The 23,155-nt window shown below is 41.8% G+C and overlaps 1 protein-coding gene across 8 annotated transcripts in view; it reads right to left on the bottom strand.

Moving 5' to 3' along the window:
- Positions 1-186: 186 nt before the first annotated feature.
- The window catches only part of arhgef1 (Rho guanine nucleotide exchange factor (GEF) 1), a 39,769-nt gene continuing 16,800 nt past the window's right edge, over positions 187-23,155 (bottom strand). For 2 of the 8 annotated variants that reach the window (XM_030071810.1, XM_030071815.1), the window contains 28 exons: positions 22,669-22,711; positions 22,354-22,459; positions 21,566-21,706; positions 19,566-19,595; positions 18,309-18,420; positions 17,984-18,059; positions 16,900-16,929; positions 16,245-16,454; positions 15,856-15,997; positions 14,638-14,649; positions 13,601-13,765; positions 11,867-12,057; positions 11,550-11,696; positions 10,931-11,013; positions 10,162-10,287; positions 9,816-9,930; positions 8,692-8,792; positions 8,433-8,507; positions 8,031-8,106; positions 7,062-7,229; positions 6,883-6,970; positions 6,668-6,775; positions 6,520-6,572; positions 6,263-6,406; positions 6,005-6,130; positions 5,728-5,909; positions 5,155-5,259; positions 187-3,978 (listed from right to left, as the gene is read on the bottom strand). In XM_030071810.1, the coding sequence (XP_029927670.1) occupies positions 5,188-5,259; positions 5,728-5,909; positions 6,005-6,130; positions 6,263-6,406; positions 6,520-6,572; positions 6,668-6,775; positions 6,883-6,970; positions 7,062-7,229; positions 8,031-8,106; positions 8,433-8,507; positions 8,692-8,792; positions 9,816-9,930; positions 10,162-10,287; positions 10,931-11,013; positions 11,550-11,696; positions 11,867-12,057; positions 13,601-13,765; positions 14,638-14,649; positions 15,856-15,997; positions 16,245-16,454; positions 16,900-16,929; positions 17,984-18,059; positions 18,309-18,420; positions 19,566-19,595; positions 21,566-21,706; positions 22,354-22,459; positions 22,669-22,711 (2,922 nt within the window). In that variant the 3' untranslated portion in view covers positions 187-3,978; positions 5,155-5,187. Of the gene's footprint in view, positions 3,989-5,154; positions 5,260-5,727; positions 5,910-6,004; positions 6,131-6,262; positions 6,407-6,519; positions 6,573-6,667; positions 6,776-6,882; positions 6,971-7,061; positions 7,230-8,030; positions 8,107-8,432; positions 8,508-8,691; positions 8,793-9,815; positions 9,931-10,161; positions 10,288-10,930; positions 11,014-11,549; positions 11,697-11,866; positions 12,058-13,600; positions 13,766-14,637; positions 14,650-15,855; positions 15,998-16,244; positions 16,455-16,899; positions 16,930-17,983; positions 18,060-18,308; positions 18,421-19,565; positions 19,596-19,681; positions 20,009-21,565; positions 21,707-22,353; positions 22,460-22,668; positions 22,712-23,155 lie in introns of those variants that run through there. The other 6 variants (XM_030071811.1, XM_030071812.1, XM_030071813.1 and 3 more) reach the window with 6 other exon arrangements.

The raw sequence follows: 23,155 nt of genomic DNA, 5'->3' as shown, positions 1-23,155 counted from the left end.
ATAAATAATTGCTATAGCAATTTTTCTTTCCATTTCTTTTCCCTGCATATGAAATACCCATGGAAAGCCAGATCTGATCCATGAAATTAACCTTGGTCATGGAGTAATATGTCTCCAAATTTAATGACTAATGACCATATAAAATGACAGAACAGGAATTTATTTCCCCCATTTATTAAAAAAAAAAAAAAAAAAAAAAAAAACTCAATTAAAAAAAGAACGTACCACATTTTTTTCTTAAGTATACATAATTAAAAACCCTCTTAAACAGTAAAATCAAAACCCAAATACACAGTATAGTTCTTGCATATTCATTGTTTATAGATAGACAATATGGCAGATGCCTGAATGACAAAGACCAGTGCCTTTTCTATACAGAGCGCTGACTGGTGGAGTAAAACATGGTGAGGGCTCATATCCTATTGCCGTTATAGAAATAGACACAAACACAGAGACTGAAGGCTACCCCTGAGAGAGGGTCGACAGGGGTGGAGTTAAGTCACCCTACAAAAGACCCCAACCCTGAAACCAACCAATCAGAACCCTGGGACAGTCTTTCAATCCATATTGGTCATTTACCCGCTGGCCTTCGCTCTTTTAGATCATTTTCATGGACATCCATGAATGGCAACCCACCAAAAAAACAGTGCTTGTGTCTGTAGACTTATTGAGAGCCCTTTATGAAGAAAACAGCTTGATCGTCAAAACAAGGCACCACTCTATAAATACATTTTCTATACATCTATGTATTTGTATATGGGATACACGAAGGAAAAGCGACTGAAGGAGAGAGATAGAAGTGTCTGTAGTAGTCGTTTGCCCAGTGCTGTGGTCGAAGAGCGGAGGTATTAATGTAAGCTGGTGTTAACTGGGTTTCACCTGCTGATCGCTGCACTTCAGTGGTGAAAAAAATCCCTGGTTGAGATTATCTCTTTAACCGTATCCCACTGGCAGGCTGTGTGGCCACAATATACAATGAGCTGGCATTCAAACTTGCAAATGCCTGAATATGCTATGATTGCAATATCTGTGAAGTCCAAATCTTTCATGCATAAACAGTTTACAGACAAGTCTTTTCTCTCTCCCCATTATTGGCAAATGCATAGTACATAATTACATAAGCTCCTTTGAAAAAAAAAAAAAAAAAAAAAACACACACACACACAAACATACAAACAAATAAGCAGTGATAACAAAAACCTCCCGGGCTGGTTAAAGCAAAATGAAATACATAACATACTTTAAAAGTGTGCGGTAGGAAAGGTGATCATACTATCGTAAGAGGTGAGAGTGTGATCAAGATGTGTATGTACCTAATACACTTACTAAACACACATTAAGACAAAGGGAGAGGGACTTTAGCTATACAGGTTGCTCACCCTCTCACGACTAATTCATATCCTACAAGCTAACATTTATATACATTTTTTTAAGAGGAAGACAGGATGTAATAAAAAAAAGGAAGCCAAAGTGACCGGGACTGGAGAGGAGAAAAAATTAGAAAGATGACAGAAACGAGGCAGCAATGTTCAAACATAAACTCGTAACATTTAGTAACCTCTGACACTCAAGCAGCTAATGGCACCACGATTTGCATAATTTCATACTGAGGTTTAGCAGGGTCAAAGGGGCTTTTTTGTTGCTGTGCCCAACACGAAGAGAATGCATATTAGGAAGTAATGGTAATTACTGCAATTACAGTACTGGTGAGAGTGACGTCTGAACGAGTCTGCACTTTCCCTGCCTCCAAATCTTTGTTTCCTCGGTGTCCCTTTTCTGACTCTACGGTGTTGACGCCCTTTCCTTTTTTTTTCTGTTTCTCAAACAAGTCTCATCCATTTTTTTTTTTTTAGCCAGAGGTGTCAGGTGACCGGGCCTCTACCCAGTTCAGTACAGTGCAGCTTGTTGCAGTCACACTGGCTTGGTCTTTCACAGACCCAATCAGATCCTGTGGACAGTCCTTTCATTTTCTGTGGTGATAAAGGTGAGATGTTTTTTTTTCCCCTTTCCTACATTTTATGCAGGAAAACAAAGGGTCTGCAGACTCGTTTTGGGGCTAAGTTGGTCATCAGGTTAGGGCAGTATCTCTAAACACAATGTCTAATATTCTTCATCTTATTCTTCGCCTTTACATTCATACCCCTTGGTACAGTACTGAAAGCGGATATTTTTTCAGTGATAACCCATGTGTCTGTCTGCTGGGTGACTGGAAACCCATGGCACATGTTGGAATTTGGCGATAGGAAAAGCAGCCGGTCAAGGCTACTAAATGCAGGCTGCACTAGTGAGCCATGCCTCTCAAATCAGCATTAGGTGACATACTAATATACACAGGCTTGTCATATGAACAGAACAGCTAGGTATGAGGATTTAACGGTACTTAGTTATGTCTTTGGTCCTGTGTGCATGGTCACAGCTCAATGCCACTACTCAGAAATTCTTTCATTATCATAATTATAATTACAATCAACTTCTGAATAACATACAAAGAGAAAGTCCAATTTTGATACATATATTGCTACCAGTGAAGAAAATACTCTTTGACTAATAACATATCTAACAGCATATTGTACAAACTGTAACCCCATCTTAACTCCATGTTGTGGCTTGAGCCTTCCTGTTCGGGGGAACTTGACACTGCAGACATTACAATCACACAGGCTGGCAGAGATAATGCCGGGACCGCATGCCTTCCTTTGTGAACACTGCAGTAGCTCTGGGCCCTTGGTGGGTGTTTGTGTGTGCACATATGTACGTGTGTGTGTTTGTGTTTGTGTGTGTGTATCACTGAGTCACTGACTTGTGTCTTCATTATCTACAGTACAGTGAGTGCAAATCCGGATCTCAACTTCTCGACACATCTTTCCATGATCCCCCTAATTCTATACACTTCAAGCTGGTTTCAAATAAACCAAAGCAACACTGGCTTCTTCCTCGCCTCACACTTCCTCCCCCTCACACCACTCTTTATCACTGTCTAGCTCTATTAAACATTCTAGGTCTGCCTTCTCTCTGCTCTCTCTCATGTCGCTCTATCCTTTTGGCCCAGCGCTATAACAGTTTCACTCCGATGAGGCAGCTTATCGACATGAAGGAATAAATAAAAGCAGGAAATACAAACAAGTCTCTATCACCAACAGCATGGTTATATATATATATATATATATATATATATATATATATATAATTACAGTAAGATAACTCCATAACAAAGCCTTTCTTATTTAAACACACTGTAACACACATACACACACTTACTTGTATGCATCCTTTCAATGATAAGGGATGGCTATATAAAGCACAATTACATCATTTCTAAAAACTAGAATAAAAGTAATAAATATTGCAAAGTCTGTGTTGAAAATTTGTGTGAGTCCAATTGGATTTGATCAGAAAAAAGTGCATTGCTGTTGTACTTTGGCATACACTGGAATATCAGAATCAGTATTTCAATACAAGTTAAAATGCTACATTGCCCTCTAAAGGCTTCAAACTGGTATAACTGACTTTGGCATGCATACAGGGGATTTGTCCTTTACAATGTATGCGCTGTTGCCGATGATGTAAATAGGTTTTCAAATGCCACTGGTGTGCGTATGTGTGTTACAGCAGATTAAAATCACCACATTTTGTTAGGAAGCCTCTCTCACAGCAAAATATTGCTCCATTTTTTGGCACCTGTTTGCAAAAAACCACCTCCCACACAAGTGCGGGATTGCTCTCATTACTTCTTTGTCTACCTCTCTACCGGACATGCACACAAACACACACACATACACATACACACATCTTGCATGTTCCTCGCATGTTCCATCACTGAACCACTGCACTGAGCACGAAGCCAGCCCCCTCTGCCTTGCAGAAATGTCCTGGTTGGCTACAACCAACTGTGACTCAACAAGGGTCCAGGCACAATACAAGTGTTGAGGGATTTCCAGGCAATCCTCTGAAAGTCACTCTTGCACTCCAATCTAGCCCCTGTAATAATGTAAAAAGAAAGAAAGAAAAAAACAAACAAACAAAATTATTTTGGAATAACTGCAGAGTAGTTTCATGGAAAAAAAACAACTGTTTTCAGAAAATTACTGATAGCATACATTTGGAAATATCTTAGGGTAGCTTCAGTCTTTGATTGATTAATGAGAACCTTTTTAAAGACGGGCACTTGTGTATTGTAGATACTAACTAATGGACTGTGGGTAAGGACTGTATTAGTTTCGTTTGATTAATGATTAGTTTTGTGTCCACTGACTTTCCTCTGGCCTCCTCTTGGAAGAGAGTCGCCTCTCTCTCAGTGTTTCAGGTCTGTCCTTTGGTAGAAGAGCCTTGTTCAACTAGTCTTAGTAGCTTTAAGGAAGACTTGTAGGGGTTCTCTATCATTTATTTTGCACCCTCTTTTCTCCCACATTGTTGTTAGTTAGGGTGCTTAGTACAGTCTCTCTGGTTGATTTTGTAGACAAATACTTCTTATTTTCAAGTTAGTGTGGGTTTCTTTACTATTTTGGCCTTAGAGGCCCTGTTACCTTATTTGATTCCATTTCTGCAATTTTAGATGGATGAGCTCTGTTAATTATTTCTGTAAATAAATGTTATTCATTGTTACACTTCACCAGCCTTTTCTTGGCATTTGGTTCAGTTTTTGCAAAGGGTTTGCGTAAACTTGATATGTTACTCCCTGTATTCCCCTAGACTAACTGTTACGACCTTATTTAAGTAAGATCGCAACAATTAGTGATGATTAGTTTTAGTTCAGCAGCTTGGCACTGGCAGCTGATGGGTAAATACTAATCAGTATCCAGTCTCAGAATATAATGATCATTTTAAAGCTACCCAATCTAATTTGGGACCACAAATGTCACTACAGAGCAAACTAGGAAAACTCCCCCCATATTGTTTGCACTACATGTTTTATATGATATTTATATGTTATATAATATTTTGCCACGAGAACGCACTCAAGGCAAAATGTTCAAAATTCAAGCTTTAAAAAGATCTTTTGAGGTTGGAAATGCATTCAACATATTTATTAGGCCTCAAGGATGTGAGAAATTTCTTTGGTGAGAAATTCTGAATGTCCACCTGTAAACAAAACAGAATATGTTTACAAGAAGAACTACATTGGGTACCTTTACATCGCTAGTTAAGGTGTCTCACCTAGTGGCCAGCAGGTGGCGTGCTAGTGTCTCACTAGAAGTTGCCCCCCTCCAGCGAAAACTTGGAAAGGGCCTCCTGCAGCCTGTGGTGCTCCTCCTCAACAGTCTGCAACACACAGATCAATATCACCTTAGGAAGCTAGTACAGGCACGCACGCACACACGCACACACACACACTCTCACACACAACTGGACTACCTCCTCTTAACATCCTCTCTCCGTCTCCCTCACTGCTTCTCTGACATATCCCATTGCAAGCAGTGGACATAATAGCCATTTTCAGAGAAGTCCAATTTCACAAGGCAATTTTCAGCCAGGCAGTAACAGCAGTGGTTAAGTGGTTTTCTGTTCTCTAGTTTCTCTTTTGTGCCATTTTGGCCCCATCTGTCCAAAGTATACCCTGGCTCCCTCCTTACTTAAATCATCCTTGGTGAAACCCTTGATGCCCACCTCTGCGTCTCTTTCCACTCAGCTCTCGTCTTATGTTATGTCTCTCGTCTTTATTTTGTCTCCACCATGCTTGCTCCCTCATGCTTTCTCTCAATATTCCCCTTCTCTCCTTTCCCCCCTCACCTGTAGTCTCTTCAGGTATTCCTGCAGATTTTGGAGTCTCCTATACACCTCCTCCATCCTCTCTTGGGACAACCGCAAGGGAGCGCTGATGCCCCTCTCATCCTCTCCTTTTGACCCTCCCCCGTTTATTCCGTCTCCGTTATCCTCTCCTTCCACTCCTCCATCTGTGGCCTGACTTTCCTCTGTGGATAGACAGGCAGAATTGAGATATATCATGTGTCAATCAGTTGGTTTGTTTAAAATACAGTACCTGCCGACAAACTAAACACACACACACCTGTTGACTGACAGCTATCCGTGTCTTGGCCCGGCCTTTCTGCTCGCTCCCCTCCGTTCTCCTCATCTGGCAGCAAGTCTTCTGATAGGCTGATGCTGCCAACCAGCAGCCTTTTCAGCGACTTGACTAAGAGAGAGGACAGGCTCAGATTGTGTGGTTTTGTAAGACAGGAAAAGAAAAAGCTTCACAACAAATGACAGAAAAGATGAGCAAGGAAGGAGGGAAGTATGTGGGAGCGCAGGGAAAATCCCAATTCACCTTCATCCAGTGCATTATTGGCTACTTTCTCCTGATCGCAGTTAGAGTGGCCTATCAGGTCGAAACCTTTGTCTGACAGGAAATCAATCAGAGAGTGCCGGGGGTCTGTGGACTTGTCATCCGTTAGGCTGTCCTTATCTCGATCTGCGGATAGACAAAAGGCTTAACTGTGGCTCAAGCCTTTAGACAGGGAACAATAACAAATTTGCTCTACTTATACCGAGTAGTGCTCAGCTGATAAAACATGGTGCTCTCACCACTACTGCTTTTCAATCCTCCATTTTCCGTGGGACTCAAAGGGGGATTCAGCCTATGAGAAAGAAAAGAGGAGAGAGAATTAGATATTTTGAAATGAGTAAGATTTAGCAAGCAATGAATTAAAAGGACACACAAACACACACTTACGCTGAGGGACTGAACGGGGCTCCTCCACCCCCAGGAGGCAGCACCAACTTCATGGGAGCTCCACTTCGCTTCAAATCATCTACTGCTGTCTTTATCACCTCAGTCCATCTACACACACACACATAGAGACAGACACACACATACCTAATTACAATTCATCCATTTAAACCTACTGAAAAACAAAACATAATTAGCCTTTCTCATCCCACACTCACGTCTTCCTCTCTCCAACAGACTGAGCCACCAGTTCATAGATCTGAGCACCGCTGTCCCAGGTGAAGATCACATAGAAGGCCTTCCGATCTGTCAGAAAACAGAAAAACAGGAGTTGGATGGTTTGAATTGTACTGTGCGCTGGTGTGTCAGTGCCTTTGTGCCTAGATCTGCGGCTGACCTGTGGCCACCTCACGTAAGAAGACTGAGTCCAGTTTGATAATGGGGCTCAGCATCTGCTTGCCCTCCTGCACGACGAGGTTGCTCTTGCTCTGACACTTGAGAACCATCTTGTCGTCTTGCCTCTGCAGGAGCACCAGCAGGTCCCCGAGCAAAACACACTGCACCTCTGAGATAAAGGGAGCAGAGGGGGTGAGACAAAGCGGTGGAGAGATTGCAGAGGGGAGATAGAGCAAGAGAGAGAGAGAGACAGATAGAGAGAAGGGTTATGTTTTGAATATAAAATGAGGAAGTCAAGTGGCCACTTTGATCTCAGTCACTGTTGGCGTCATTATAGCTGAGTTTCCATCCGATTTTTTTTTTTTTTTTTTTGGCTGATTATGATGTCCTGAATTCATAAACCTAAGTGGACATGGCAAAATTCAGTAAAATGCCTTCAGTATTTCAAAAAATGTTTTATACTTGCTTGCAGTGGATTCTTTTGGTTAAAAAAAAAACTATGAGAAAAATGGTGATGGAAATGCATTTTGTTTGATAAACAATGAAATAGGTTTGGCACGATCAATCTGACAGATGGTTCGGTTTCATTACACCACAGCTGAAATGTGGCACTGGACATTCTGAAATATTACATGTAAAATATTTATCAGAAATGTCATTCCTGCTGTTGCTCTTGTGCATGATGAGAGGATGAAAGCATGGAATATGGCCAACATTAACTGGCACTCAATAATAATACTATGCATTTTTCTCATAGATTTGATTTTTTGACACTCAGGGAGTCTAATTAGTCAGTTCAACCCAGCTGATTGGAATCGCACCTAATTTGAATAACACTTCACACAAAATGTGTGTAAAATTGTCTTGCCAGATGGATAGACACATGGCTTCTGTAGCATCGCTGAACAAGCAGTACACAGATTATCACGTACAGTTTGCACACATAATGCACACACAAACTTATAGTTACCGATAGCTTTCTCTTTGGTGACTTTCCAAGTCAGTGGGCCTTCATAAATCATTTTCCTCTGGGTCAGGTCGATGTTCTGAGACAGAGAGAGAGAGACTAATGAAATGGCTATGAATGCATTTAAGAGATAAAACTCAAAACTAGTGCTAAGAAAGATCCAAATCCATTCAAATTACAGATTTAAAAAACAACCCCAAAAAAAAACAAACAAAAAAAAAAACCAATGATTCCAGCGTACAAAATTCACATCTGCTATGTCTTTTATTGCTTGTCAACAATGTGGAACAAAACCTTTATCAAGACATTTCTCAGGACAACACGCAGCAGAGATGAATTTATGTTTTAATCTTCATTTGTTTTCTATAAACAAATCATCAGTCAGCCTGGTCAAGGGAACCTTACCCTGTATTCAGTGTACAGCTCATTGCTGGGTTTGAGCCCCGATGTGTCCAACCTACGCTGGTAGTCCTTCAGAGTCTGGGAAGAGAAAAAGAGAGATGACAGGGTCAGACAGAGGGCGGTCAGCAGAGCCGGACCCCGAATCAGTAGAGGCACTCAAGTCCCTCAGAGGTCACAAAATGAATTTACTAGACTCCGACTGGTGCTCAGTCACTACGCGAGTAAAGCGCTTTGAGTGATGGATTGTGGTTTTTTTCCTCACCAATAGGTTCTCCATCACTTTGACCTCTTCGTTGACATGGTTGAGGATCTTTCTGCAGCATTCTGCACTCTGCTGGATGCTTTCCTTCTCTGCTGGGTTCTCTGTGGTGTGATGTAAAACAAACAGTTGAAGAAATAAGGTTATCACAGCAGAGCTCAGCCAAAAGGGATAAATCATGACTGTAAACTTGTAACCGGGGAGGTCTTTGACTGTTCAAATGCTGCTCTGAATGTAATGCTGTCACTGTATCTTGAAAGGTCTTGAGAAAGCTTTGCAGACCAAAATGTCGACTTGTTACACACACAATCACCACACGCAAGCACACCCCCTTTGTTTACTTTTTTGATGCAATTTTAGCTCTATTTTTAGAGGCTGTACCTGTTTTTCATTATTAGTGTGCTGTACATAGAGTATATGGCTAATGGACTGAAATATTGACACAAAAGATGCTATCAACTGTATTTTGACTGGGGCCAGGCAATATTTCAGTACTGTATCCACATCGTGATACATGACTTTTCCTAGTTTTCCAGTACAGAAAAAAGATGCAGTTTTCTGATCTTAGTAGTCTGTTCTAGATGTCATGTTTTTGCCTCCATGTGTTTGGTCATTGTTTCCACATTAATAATGAATGTGCATCAAAAAACTCATTGCATAAATAATTTGTGAAAGCACAAACAGCCATTCCTTACAATATCGTCACAATACCAATTTTGAGGTACTTGGCCAAAAATACTGTGATATTTGATTTTGTCCACATCACCCAGCCCTAATTTTGACCTGAAAATTTGTTATTTTTCTCTAAAGACACACACACACACACACACACACACACACACAGATCATCACAGAAACACACTTCTGATACACAATGTAAGCAATTTGGCAACAGTCACTGAAGAAAAATAGCTTGGTAATTTACTTTCCAATGCAATCACACCGACAGAATTTTCATTTTTGCTTCTTGCCTCCGCCTTTCACAGACAAGCAAGCATGAGAAATTGGATCTTAATGATTTAATGTTCAGAATAACAGAATGCCACCTGGTGTCTGGTCTTAAAACTTTGCAAATTTGCAGGTTCAGATATTGACTGTCATGCACATGCACACAAACAGACACACACCTGTACTCTTGGCAATATTTTCCAGCAACAGAGGGTACTTGGTGAGTCTCTGCATCTCTATAGGAATGATGTCCTTCAGCTGCAGCCTGCGGCACTGAGGTTTACTCTCCGCTTCCTAGGATCAATAGACACACACACACACACACACACACACAAGTCAGAATGAATGTACGAGCCTGTGCATGTGCCAGGGTCTGTGAGTGCATTCGTGTGTGTCTTTCTGTTTTACCTTGAAGTTTGTTTGTTTTTTTTTAGCTTGTTTGTCTCTGTGTGAGTGCGTGTCTGGGATGTGAGTGTGTGTGCGTGTGTATGTTTGTGTGTGTGTTGGGGGGGGGGTTCACAGCACCTGTATGAAGGCGTTGAAGCGTGGCTCTTTCTTCTGCCTGCTCTTGATCTGGTCCAGGGCCCACGACTGGTGACTGCAGAACCGGGCTGTCAGTTTCTGGAACCACTCTCCCTCTGGACCATCAAACTGGAACACACCACAGACAAACACACACACACTCACTCACAGTGACAGCCAGAGTCTAATAGCATGCTGACAGCATAGAGGAATGAGAGGAACAAAGAGATGAGGGGACAGAAAAAGAGCTGGAATACATAAAAATAGAGGAAGAAAGGTAAAACATTCTGGTGGCAGGATGGACACTTAGCCCCTTGTCAGGTGTTCCTAATCAAAACACGCATTTTTAGATTGTCCATAAAAAAAAAATTCAACTATTTTTGGGGCAGTCATAATGTTAATTATGTTGACTTTGACTTCAAATGAAAATGGCTTAAAATTGCAAATGTGTAGTGCTAACAGGCACAAAGACAAATTATGTAGGTTAAGAGGATTGGTTTATGCGCACAGGGTGTGTTTTCCTTTCACAGATGAATTTTGATCAGCATTTTTTCCATCAGTGAAATCAAATTATGTTTAATTACACTGACAGCACAAAAGTAAATAATCACTGGCAGATAGATTGAATATCAATTTTTACATCAGACAAAAATCCCTGTAACAGTTGGACTCTTGTTGAAAGTAGCAGAGATCGGATACGGATGAACAATGGATAGTGAAAGTAGAGAAAAAGGATGAGGAGATGAACAGAAGAAAGATTAGGCAGACTCACCCTGTTGAGGAGCGTGGTGCTGATGGATTTGACGATGAAATTGTCTTCCACGCGTAGTTTCTTCAGGTTCTCATAGAAGGCATCTGAATTCACAGCCGGACACAGATACAGAGTTTAGTTTTAAAAATACAGTGAGGTACTCTTATTAGCATTATACTAACATTTAAAGCAGCACTCCACAAGATCTTCACATAAAGTGAATACTGTGCATCTTATCAATCTAATTCATGCACTAGAAGTTAAACTAGATAAAAAAAAATCCCATTCCTACTGATTGAGATCCTATAGATTCTCACTATTTGCTCCAATTAATTTCATTATTTTGGGTATGGTCACTGGCAAAAATATTGATTTAAGACTTAAAGCAAATTACAAATGTTTCACCTAAAGAACAAGTGTGCTCCTCATTGAAAGAAACCTAAACAGTTCATTGATGTCATGTCACATGGTTTATAGTCAGTGAAGTTCTTCAAAAATGTCACCAATGCAAATAGTTATTTCCTGCCACCACCTGGGACCACTAAAGCGCAAAGTGGCTTAGTGCAGCTTCATGGTGGGTATGTCACAGTGGGAGGTTGCAAACAGAGACTACAAATAACTTGTTTGCTGTGGTACTCACAGTGCATATCTATGATCTCGTCCAGGCTGGGGAAGATGGTGGCCAGCTCAGTGGAGGTCAGGATCTCCTCTCTCTCCAAAGGCTTGGAGAAAACCGTCTGGAGGACGCTCAGCATTCGAACATGGGCATGCTCTGTTGTAAACAACTCTGAGAGGGGAGAATAGGAGGAGATGGGGTGTAAAGACATACATCACCGCACCTTTTTCAAAATGCAAAACTTTTTTTAGGTGGTCATGTGTTGCAACTTTAACAGAGTCTTACTGCATACTGCTCTAATACTTTCCCTAATGCTCCAATATTTCCCATTCTCTTCTTACCATTGATGACCTCCTGCCTCTTGGTTTCCTTCTTGTTGAGGCTCGACAGGGCGTCAGAGGGGGCCAGCTCTCTCCAGTTGGGTGGGTCCTGCTCCAGCTCCATGAGGCGTGGCTCCATCTCCTCCAGCTGGGGGGAGGGGCTGGTGGGGGAGGGGCCAGGGCCCTCCACAACTAAGACTGGTCCATCAATACTGATGAACAGAGGCAGTGGGACAAGGGTGAGTTAGATACTAAACTCTACTTAAGTCAAACTCAACTTATCCAAACTCAATGCATGAAACAGAGGGTATTCAGATTATGTGATAAGCCCTCTGGTGGGTATGCTGGAGGTCATAAACATGTAGGTAACAGTAGCTATGAATGGATAGTTCCATTTCTAAATGCACAACTATGCTTCCTCAACAGTATGGGATAAAAAGTTAATTTCTGGACCTTTTTTTTTTCTTTACTGTAAAACTGAATGTTTCTGTACTGATATTTTAATAAATTAACCCGCAGGGTTAGTTTATTTAGATTATTTAGCTAGGTAATAAAGCCAAAAAAAATAGATGTTTAGGTTAACTCAGCTGTTGCTTGCAGTAGGCTACTTTGGAGTGATGATGAGGATCAGTGCTGTTGGGAAGACAATTTCCAGTGTCTTAAATTTGGAAATCATCATTGGAAACCTGTACTTTCACTTGTAACATTACTTACACTTGTAACATTACTGCACAATTTAACCCACACTACCACAATCTGTTTTTCAGGTATCTTGCTTTTATAATTTGGTAGCCATACTGCATATTCAGGCAGTATTTGTGCATATACAGTTTTGCATTAGACCTCCACAATGGTGCCAGTTGGGGTATCTTGGAGATCTGGGATGCAACCACAAAGAATCTATAAGCCTTCCCATACAAGCATCCTGACTGTGCTGAAGCTTCAACAGGGATAAAACACAAATGGTGGAATGTAGTGAGAAGCTTTGAATTAACATGACCTCAACCTCCTGCTTACCCACGATCCTTTATTTTCAGACAATCCCTTCTGAGACTCACGTCCAGCTGACAGTACATACTATCCTCCTGACTAACAGTAAGTAAACTAGCCCTGAATAATGGGATGGCCCTTAAGGCTTACCCAAAGGTCAATATTGACCTGACTCAATAATCCTTGAACCAAAGAGCTAAGTGTCTGGCCTTTCTCTGCGATGAGTGTGCTAAACAGTAATTCACTCCCATTCTGTCCCAACACAGGTCAGTGGCTATAGACAAACCTGTCCCACGTTCAATACCGAGTCAGTAAAGCTGTCAGCCACATTGCTGATTGATCAAATGGTCAGTGCTGTCCAACTGATCATTTAGTTCATTTCCACAGGAGACAGGAATCATTCTCTCACCATTAAAAACACTGCTTACTGGTATGAAAGATTAAATACACATCTCTGAAAATGTATGCTACTATGGAGAAGTTCAACAAAGCTACTCTTTCAGACAAAGGATAATTTTAAAACGTCTCCACGGTGATATGGTTCAATAACTCTGATTGAGCCAGGTTGTTTGGAGATATCAACCTTCTGATTATAGGTTACCACCTTTCAAATAATTTGGCCTAACTTCTGTGGATTTAGTGGACTGCATCACTGCTCCTGTTGTTGCAACCATTTGTCTTATTTGTCAGTGTTTGACAGTCTGTCTGTCCCCGCTGTGTACTTCTCCAGCCGGAGGGAGGTTAAAGGGGGCTTGTCTATCTTACAAGTGGGGGTGCTGGGGGCTGAGCGGGGTGGGTGTGGTTGTCGTGGTGGAGGGCGGCTGGAGGTCCACATCACTACGGGAGCGGGACTGTTTGGCTCGGGAAGAGGCGCGGCGCCGAGAGGAGTGCCGGTCCACGCGAGCACTCTCACTACGCGCCACTTTCCTACTGTAGGGAGGGAGGATGGGGAGACGATGGGTGGAGGGAGGAGAGGTAGGCAAGGCGAAGGAAGAGGGACAGCAGGGAAGGAGAAGAAACAGAGGGACAGGACAGGGGAATGTGAAGAGACCAAAAGATCGTGACAGTGACAAAAAACAAAGAGTGAAGGGAAGAACAGCAACAGGAAGAAGTAGAGAGCAGTCACATATGCATTAGTTTGGGACAAATATCAATGTGAAGCATGAGGAGAAAGAGAGTGAGGGCGGATGATGAGTCAAGGTATAGTAATAGAGGATTCAAATGGCAAAAGTGACAAGATAAAGGAATTACAAAAAGAAAAAAGTGATAACATTGACAAAAATGATGGAGAAAAGGAAAAAAAATGAATGGTAAGTAAATATGCATGATGTATTACATGCAATTTGTTAAGACAATGGAGCATAGGCATACAGTGCCCCATGTAGAGATGGCTTGCATTTAAGTACCTAAACTTACTAGAGTTTTCCCTTGTAAACATTAGAAGCCAATCTACAACAGTATGAAGTTAGGAAGGTAGTCATTAGAAACACTAGGCCTACATTATCTCAGTATAGTACATGTACCAGGACTTGTAAGTGAGGCGACATTAATAGTCATTTACCAAGCATCATCAGTTCTCCAATTTCACACACCGTGCATACACATTCTCTGACAATAATCCTATTGATCTCAATACTCAAGCTCATTATCACATCCTTTACAACTAACTAAACAATACTTAGCCATGCAGTGTGTTTGTGTATGAGGGAGTCAATATGTAATGTGTATGCATGTTTGTGTTGGGTGTGATCAGTATAAGGCCTGAAGCGTGTCCATGACTCTGTCAGGGCGCGGAGACCCACCTTGTCTTCCGTCTGTGAAAAACACGGGACATCAAATGGTTACACAACCGAACTCTGCCTTTACACAACTACAGGCCACAGTAACAACCCCAACATGCAAATGCACACTGCAGTATAATGCACTAAATAAATATTTTGACCACTGACAGAGTAGCATGCCAAATACAGCGCTAAAGCCCCTGACACAAAATGTAACTAGACACACTGTGGAGAGAAGCAGGACAAAGGCCTGGCCCTGGCAACGACACACGCAGACACCTTGTTGGGACAAACAAAAAAGCACAGGGGGTTGGATAGCAGAAAATACATACATAAATGAGAAGATAAATCTAAACTTGGTTTTCACTGTTCAACTAATGAGTGACAGTGCAATGTGAAGACCAACCACTTGCTGTGAAGCTTAGCCATCTGACTAAACTACTAAAAACCTAGATCTAGTTGCCATTCCTGCATACCGTCTAAAAGTTTTAACTTAAATGCAAGCCTGTTTACTGTCTAGAAAGCTTCAGTATGTACGGCTGGTCTACCAATAACATGTAGTATAACCACAGATAAACTCATTGCAAATGCAGCAGCTCCCGCAGATTAGCAGATATTACCAGTGTGCTGACATTTACCTGCATCGACAGAATACCAAGAAGGCCAGAATAGCACAAACTATGCCTATGTGCAGCAAAAAAAATGCAATGAAGCTATGTTGTAAACATTAGGAGAGATAAAAATGGACACACACTCACTCACACACACACACACACACACACACACACCAAAACACAGATGTTATGCTGGAAAGGACGCATAAGGAAAGAACACAAAGAGAAAGGGAGAAAAGGCACGAGGAAGTGGGAAGGCAAGGGGCTGGAAGGGAAGACTGGCTCCCAGTTCACCTGGCGAGGGTCCGTCTCTAAACTCCGGGCTCTCAGTCATGTTAGCTAGCTAGCAGGCAGCATGACAACAGCTAGCACACAGCAGGGACAGACTACTGGGGGAGTTTTACCATGCTCCCCCAGTCGTAGCACTATAGACGCTGTTTCACTTTTTCTTGGACTGTTGTTGGTCACTGAATCTACACATTCTTCATGCCTGATATGAACTGATTACAATCACTGTCTCTCAGATCTGATCCTGACTCTCAGTGAGTCAACATGTAACTACACTGTGGCTGAGCTCTCACTCCCTAGATACTACTATCTTTCATACCATCCATCTCCTCCTCACCTCTCTTTCTCCACGTTCTCCTCTGTGGGAGTGTCGTTGGGTGAGAGGGGCTCCCCAACGGACAGCCCTGCTCCCAGCCCGGTGGGAGACGCCTCACCCCCTTCTAGCAGGGGTGGAGGGTCTGAGCGACTGCTGGGGACGCCTAGAAGGGGTGGGAGAAGACATACAGAGTTATCAGCACTTCTAAGTATTGCTCACTTGTAAAGCTGTCAACGCGAATTACTGGGTAAGCGTGCCAACTACTTGCTTTTGATGTGTTCATTTGTTTGTTGTTTTTTCAATATGAAAATATGTTACACTTTTGTGAAAAAAAACAACCTGGAAATCCACTTCAACTTCACTGTGCTCATGGCTCAGTTTCTGCAATTACTGCTGCTGAGCAGGCTTACCGTCACTGTGCAAAGACTCCGGGCTGTTGGCTGCACTGATATTGATCCCCACACCCTCGCTGGCGTCTGACCCAGGCACGGAGGCAGAGCCGCCACCGGAGACTGATTTCCTGCTGGGAAAGGAGGGGGCTGCAGGGTCGGGCTGGGAGATTCTGGAGGAAGCTGGACCACTGCTCTTGCGCTCCTGATTCACTTTCTCCTTTTCCGCTCCTGGGGGAACAGAGTACAGGACACTGCTAAGTAAAGATGAGCACCAGAGAAAGCAGTTACACAGTGCATGGCCTATGACACTCAAGTGAAAAAGAGAGACAGTATTTGGTGAGACAGACAAACAGGTAGGATAAGTATGGTGCAATCAGTGCCATAAGGTGCTATCAGGTTCTCTGCAGTGAACAAGAGGGTTAGTCTGGTACAAAGGAACATCCACAACCTTGCAGATGAGATGGACGTGTAGTGTGTGGGTTGTTTGGTTTTACAAACTATGCAGAGCACCTAAACCTACAGACAACAACTCTGAAAGGAGAAATCAACTGAACATCACCCCACCCTCATCCCCTCCAGTTTGATTTGAGACATGCAGACATGCTTATGGGTTGATTAGTAAAATTGTGACCATTTTACAGATGAAGAGATGTGAACTTTGGACGGCTGGTACCTTCAGCTTCCGTTTTAGGTTTGACCTCAGCTGTAATAGGAAAGAATGGCAGGACAACAGGTTCTCATATGTAGGTCATTTATGGACACAAATATGTCAGAACATATTATATCCTTACATATAACACTACAATAATACAGATAATGAAGTCAACCAACATATTTTCAGCCAACTTAATCTATATAAATCTATATCTATATCTCTATATAGATCTATATCTATGTATCTATATCTATATAGATATAGATCTATATAGAGATATAAATACATAGATATATAAACACACACACACAAACAAACAAACATATATATAATCCTGGTTTTATCAGGTTTTATCTGTTTACATTATTTTTTGAATTACTGGAGATACTGACAGATGAGTCGGTATCAGTCAGTATCTCCTTACTTTCACTGAACTCAGCACAAAAAGTACCAATGTGAAACTAACTTCATCCTGTCAGAAAAAGCAGGTCCACTTGTCCCAAGTTGTGCCACTTTACAGCAGCTAAAACTCTTTTCACAACAATTTACCCAAAAAATGAGGTGAGGTAATTGCTTCACAATATACAGTAAAGATTAGGCTACTGATTTAAGAGGGCTTGACCTGTCAGCTGAATGTTTTTTGAGCTCTTTTGAGCAGGTTTGTCTCTGAATTTCTGGCAAATATCAAACACTACGCCAATTTTACTCTGGACCTCCTATGAGAAAGCCTACATTATCAACAACCCTGTAGGGGTGTAAGTCTTTTTAAGTGATATAGGCAGAAAATGGACAGTTATTTTCTTCAATTCTTTCGAATTATCTAGCAATACTCAGCTCTGCGCTCTGACTGCACTGTGATTCACTGTGGCCTCGCAGCAGAGCTACCTGTAGCATATTTAGCTGTAAGGGTACTGAAACCATAGCATTACTGAAAAAATGAATGAATTGATTTTAAAATTTGTGAATCGGTTCAAATTACAGAAGATATGAATCGCGATTCGTACATTATTTTTTTTCCTCCACCGCTACTGTACGGTAATTTTTTCTTGGTAAGATCAGGGCATCAGTGTGAATGGTAAAAGACAGCGGCAGAAAAACATACCGGAGCCTCCAATCCAGGTGTGGATGCTAGGAAACCCCCCTCTGGGTTTGGTCTTGGTGGACTCCTCCTTCTTAGCCTGGAAAGAAAAAAAAGGATGGGAGGGAAAAAAAGGAATTAAAATTTACTATAATTAAAATCCTAGCACTGTGAAAAAGCATGCAAACATGTGGACATATGGGCTACTTACAATGTATAAACCCTTTTCACAAAAAGAGCATTAATTATTTATTGATTTGTTTGTTTGCTTATCTATAGATTCATTTGCACAGGTTTTCCCTGACCAGGCAGGTGAATTGGACCTGTGGCTTAGTCATGGCAGATTTACCTTTCCCAGTGGTCGCCTGAAGAAGCCTCCTCTGGACTTCTTACTGTCAACTGCCCTGGTCTTCACTCCTAGGTGCTTCATGTAGAAGGCCACTGCTGAAAATATGGATTGACTGCAAGAGAGAAAAGAGAAAAGGAGAAAGAAAATGTAATTTATCTCAAACTATTTTTCTCCAACTCACACTTTTTTTTTTATTTTCTGATAAAAGGTCAATCAGTGTGGGCTGCTTATGTTCTTTTGTATCATGTGTAGATGTTTCAGCAGGACTAATCTTATTTGTTAGAGAAGTTTGTTTTTTTTTTTTTTTTACTTTGCAATGAGTTTATTTTCCATCATCAAGTATTTCACTTTGGGAATTTATATTCATTCCTATCCTGCATATATTACAGACTCAGCATTTACATAACTTAGGAAACCATTTACATTTTACTACAGTACAGAATTCCATAAACTATACTGGGGTGGCGGTGTTTACACAGCTGTAGTTCTGCATTAGCGATGGGAATGCAGAGAGGGAAAAAAATGCATTGAACACATGAGAGAAGGACATGAGGCTCAGTGTGGATGGGCAAAAGGTGGTGGGGGTGCGTGGGTGGAGACTTGAAGGATGTCCGGAGAGGGAGGAGTGGGCAGAGAAGAGGAGGACGAAGACGAGACAAAAGAGGAGGAGGAGAAGATGAGGAGGAGAAAGAGGAGATGTTAAAGAAGACACTGAGGGAGGAGCAAAGTCTCTTGGATCTGCGTGCAATAAAAACACCAGTCTCGCTCAACAGAAGCAGAGCTGCGAGAGACTAGTTTCAGCTGCACCAGTCAAAATAAAAACTGTAAAGTATCCTGACTTAAGAATACAAGAGACAGAAGATCACAAGGCATGCATGCAAATTACTATACAGCACATTAAGAAATGGATAGTCCAAGGATACACACATTTCAGGCCAATTTTCACTGTATTCTTATTGGTTGTTGTAACGAGTGAGAAAAGATATTGATATGAATATCAACATTATGTTTCCGAAAAAAAGTGCAAAGATATACATTTCCAAAGAAGACATTTACTACAAGATGATTTGTCTAAAAGACTTTACTGCTTTTCTAAGGGAAATATGATGCACTTGGAGTGAGCATTCGCAGCCTTGTGGCTTGACCACACCCAGGTTTAGATGACATATGGAGACTAATTCATCTCTACTTGCATGCATATTCACTCGCACCAAACCAACATGCAAATCTTTTCAAATCAGTTAAAACTTATCTCACCATTTTTCCTCGTCTGAGACGATTGTCTGTCTGAAAGGAAAGAAAAAGGTGTCAGGGATATTACTACTGGAGAGTGAAAGAAAACAGGCTTATGCATTTTGCAGCATCAAACTTACCTCTTCTTTTTAAGTAGCATTTTTCCTTTCTCTTGCTCGACTGATTCTTAACTGTGTTTTAGGTCGATGAAATCTGAAGCAACTAAGCTTTTCCTGATCAAAGCTGACTGTAGTGGTATTATGTTCAGAGCAGAAGCTATTGAACATATTCTACTGTTTCCACAAAAAAAAGGAAAAAAAAAATAAAACAAAAAAAATCAAAAGAATGAGAGATGCATCAAAAGCTGCACCTCTGACTGCACTAACAATTAAAAACAACTTGCACTTGCAAACTGAAGGAAATAAAAATCTGCAAATCTGTCAAATTCTTCTCTGCAGCAGGCTCTCTAAAGCAGCTCTCTAGAACTTTATCGGCAAAAGTTTCTCTCTGGTTGCTGTCGGCACGAGGAACCCAAAGTCAAACAAAAGCTCCAGCACAGCGGAAATGACTATTTAACTGTGTTTTTGTCTGATGCAACATGCAAGCAAGACTGTGGAAATAGGATACTCATGTTTTGCTATGAACTTGAAAGGTGGGAGGGGTTTCCCCGGGATTTCCCCGGATAATCCAATCAGAGGGTCTGGTCCCCTCATTCTGCTGACAAAGAGACCAATGAGAAACAGACGGGGCGAGGTCACTTTGTTGTGGTGGACTAAGGACAGAGGGGGGAGTAAGGGTGAACGGGTGCAAGTGTGAGTATGGGAGAGTGAAGGAGTGAGGGGAATAGAGGGATGATTGTCTGAGTGTATGAATGGAGAGAGACTAAATAAATCTTTTGTGCATCGGAGATAGAGATCCAACTGTGTGCCAGTAACTAAGTCAAAAGCTGATTTATAATGTCTTTGATAGAGTCTGCTTTTCAGGCTTTTGATGCCCGCTCTGCGGCCAGCATGCGGATCTAGTCCTTGTGCACCGAGGTGTATCTCTTTTGATTTCTGCTGCTTACTTTCTTCATCCCTGCTTTCTCGCTTCTGACAAAATGAAGGTAGACAATCTCCTGCCCTCTCTCTGGCCTCTTCTCCCTCTCTGACTCACTTGTTGCAGAGGATAACACATTGTATTTGACCACAGGGTTACGGATAGATGAACTTTTCCCTACATCTCATGCTTTCTTTATTTTATGGTGTCCTTTGCTGCAGCTAGCCAGCATTGATAACACACTGGTCCTTTCTCTCTCCTCTTCCATCTAACACCCCCCCTCACTATCTCCAGCTGGCACCGTGCCAGGGGAGAGCCTTCCTGCCAGCGTGGCATTGCTGACTCCATCTTTTCCTCTCCGCTTCCTCCCTTCCCTCTACTTCTCGCTCTCCCTTCCAATCACTGTTCCCTTTCTTGCTCTCTAATCCGGTTAGCTTGACTCTCTCCTTGCCTGTCTTCATCTCCTGTGGTATTTGTCTCAGTGTGCTTCGCAATACACTGCTTATGTGCTGGGCTGAAGTCCATTCTATCAACTAAAGAGCTTTACAGCAATTGCAGCGGCTTTTATGATCCCTTCACCATTTTTGGCCAAGTTTAGAGATGACCTAACTCTTAAAATATTTCTTGTTATATGAGGAACATAGAGATTAGTCAAAGCACACCCTTCCCCCTTTCCCCGTCTATTTCATGAAATTGCTTTGCAAGGATACAAAAAAGCAGTTTTATAAACCTTTACTGATAGGGCTTTTTTTCATAGTTCTCACAGCTTACAGGATAGAGCAGACAAAAACACTGACAGGTTAAGGGGCTTGATGCTAAAAATGCACACAGTCATGGCGCTGCAAGGCAATTTGGATAAAAGTGCCCACCAAATGGAATGTGTTATGATATTTAATCGGTGCAATGACTCATCCCGTTAGAAACAGATTTATTCTTATTTTGAATGCAGAAAAGAAGCTCTGGGAGAAGCAGAATGGGGTGCTCACTGTGTCTCAGCCATTTTGTCAAGCAGGTTCTCAGCTACAGACTTCTCCTTCATCTCCGTTGGGATGCGGTCAGTCGGGTAGTGACTCTCCACGTCCATCAGCTCGGCCTCATTGGGTGTCATACCCATCATCCTCTTCTGCCTGTGCAGGATAGAATGAAGGGCGGGGTGAGATTGGCTACCTAAATACTGAAAACAAAGTATAGGGTTGATATATGGGTGCATGTTTTCCCAATCCTATGGTCTTAGATCAATGTGACTGACAAAAAAAGTCCTAGAGCCATAAATTTTCTTCTGTTCATACATTATACATGTATGCTAGTGTATTTTAAACTCTTATGATTCTGTATTGAGTAACCTTGTGCGTGTCCATGGCACATATTCACTTTTTGAGTGTCTCTGATTGAAATTCTGATTCCTCTCAACCAAAAATTAAAAATAAATCGCTTATTATGATCCTGTCAGCTTTCCACTGTTTCCTCATAAATCAGCGACTGTGGCTCTTTCTTCCTTGATGGTAACCACTGTAGCTCCAGCTCAGTTTGCATAAATCCAGCCAAGACCTCACAGAATTCCATAACATTACACAGATGCAACAAAGCAAAGAGTTGCAGATTAATTTATAAATGTCACCCATTAAACCTGAGTCAGACCTGTGCTGCAACACTGATCTTGACACAGATCGTGCAACAGACTCTACAGACATGGATTTACTGATAACAATATGAACATGTTTCGACATGGCAGTAAAAAGGGAAGTGGTGGACAAGGGCTTGCCGGACTTCTCACCTGAAATCTTCCAGCTGTTTGGCCACTTCAGATGCCTGCAGGAACTGGACCTCGTGGGCATATCGCTTCTGGAGATCCTCACTGAGCAGATCTGGACGGGTCCGGTCTAAGAGACCGAGGGAGATGAGAGGGGTTAGGGTGGAAGAGAGACAGGAAGAGACAGAGGGAAGTGGGGAGTTGGAGGTGGAAAACGGAGAAAGACGAGTTTGAGAACCAAAACGAGAAAGAAAGCAGCAAATGCATACTGGTCTTGCTTATAAACGGGAAAAAGTATGTATACAATTTATATTAATAAAGCACAGGCAAAAAACATACCCAATTCATAGGTTATATGAGGTGGCACTTGTACTCTGAGAATCTGCAGAAAGTAACAAGAGAAATACACTACATATTAAAAGGGAATAGAAAATATTACACATTGCATATTTGCATATTATGTATAAATACAGAGAGACCCTAAACCAGCTTGTAACCAATATTAACCAATGCAGTAACTGCATACCACCACCAGGGGTCACTTTAACACTAGGAAACAAAACAATGCTAGCAGAAAAGCACAAAACAGATTCAAAGTGGAACAACATATTTCTGTCAGTGTCATAAAAATCCCGGCCACAAGATTCGGCTTTAAATCAGCAGTGACAAAAAAAGAAAGGGGTTAAAAAAGAGAAGAGTCTGAGAGAGGATGATTCCTCCCAAAGGGCATTTCCCACGATCCCGACAGGAAGCTGAGGGATCAGATGGAGAGACGGGGAGAAGAGAACGCAGCACAAGCCAGCTGAACTGACAGATGTAAAGCGCC

Source organism: Myripristis murdjan, chromosome 16, assembly GCF_902150065.1.
Source record: "Myripristis murdjan chromosome 16, fMyrMur1.1, whole genome shotgun sequence".
NCBI classification, from domain to species: Eukaryota; Metazoa; Chordata; class Actinopteri; order Holocentriformes; family Holocentridae; genus Myripristis; species Myripristis murdjan.
Note: the sequence above shows the minus strand (reverse complement) of the source record. Positions and strands in the feature narration are given on the sequence as shown.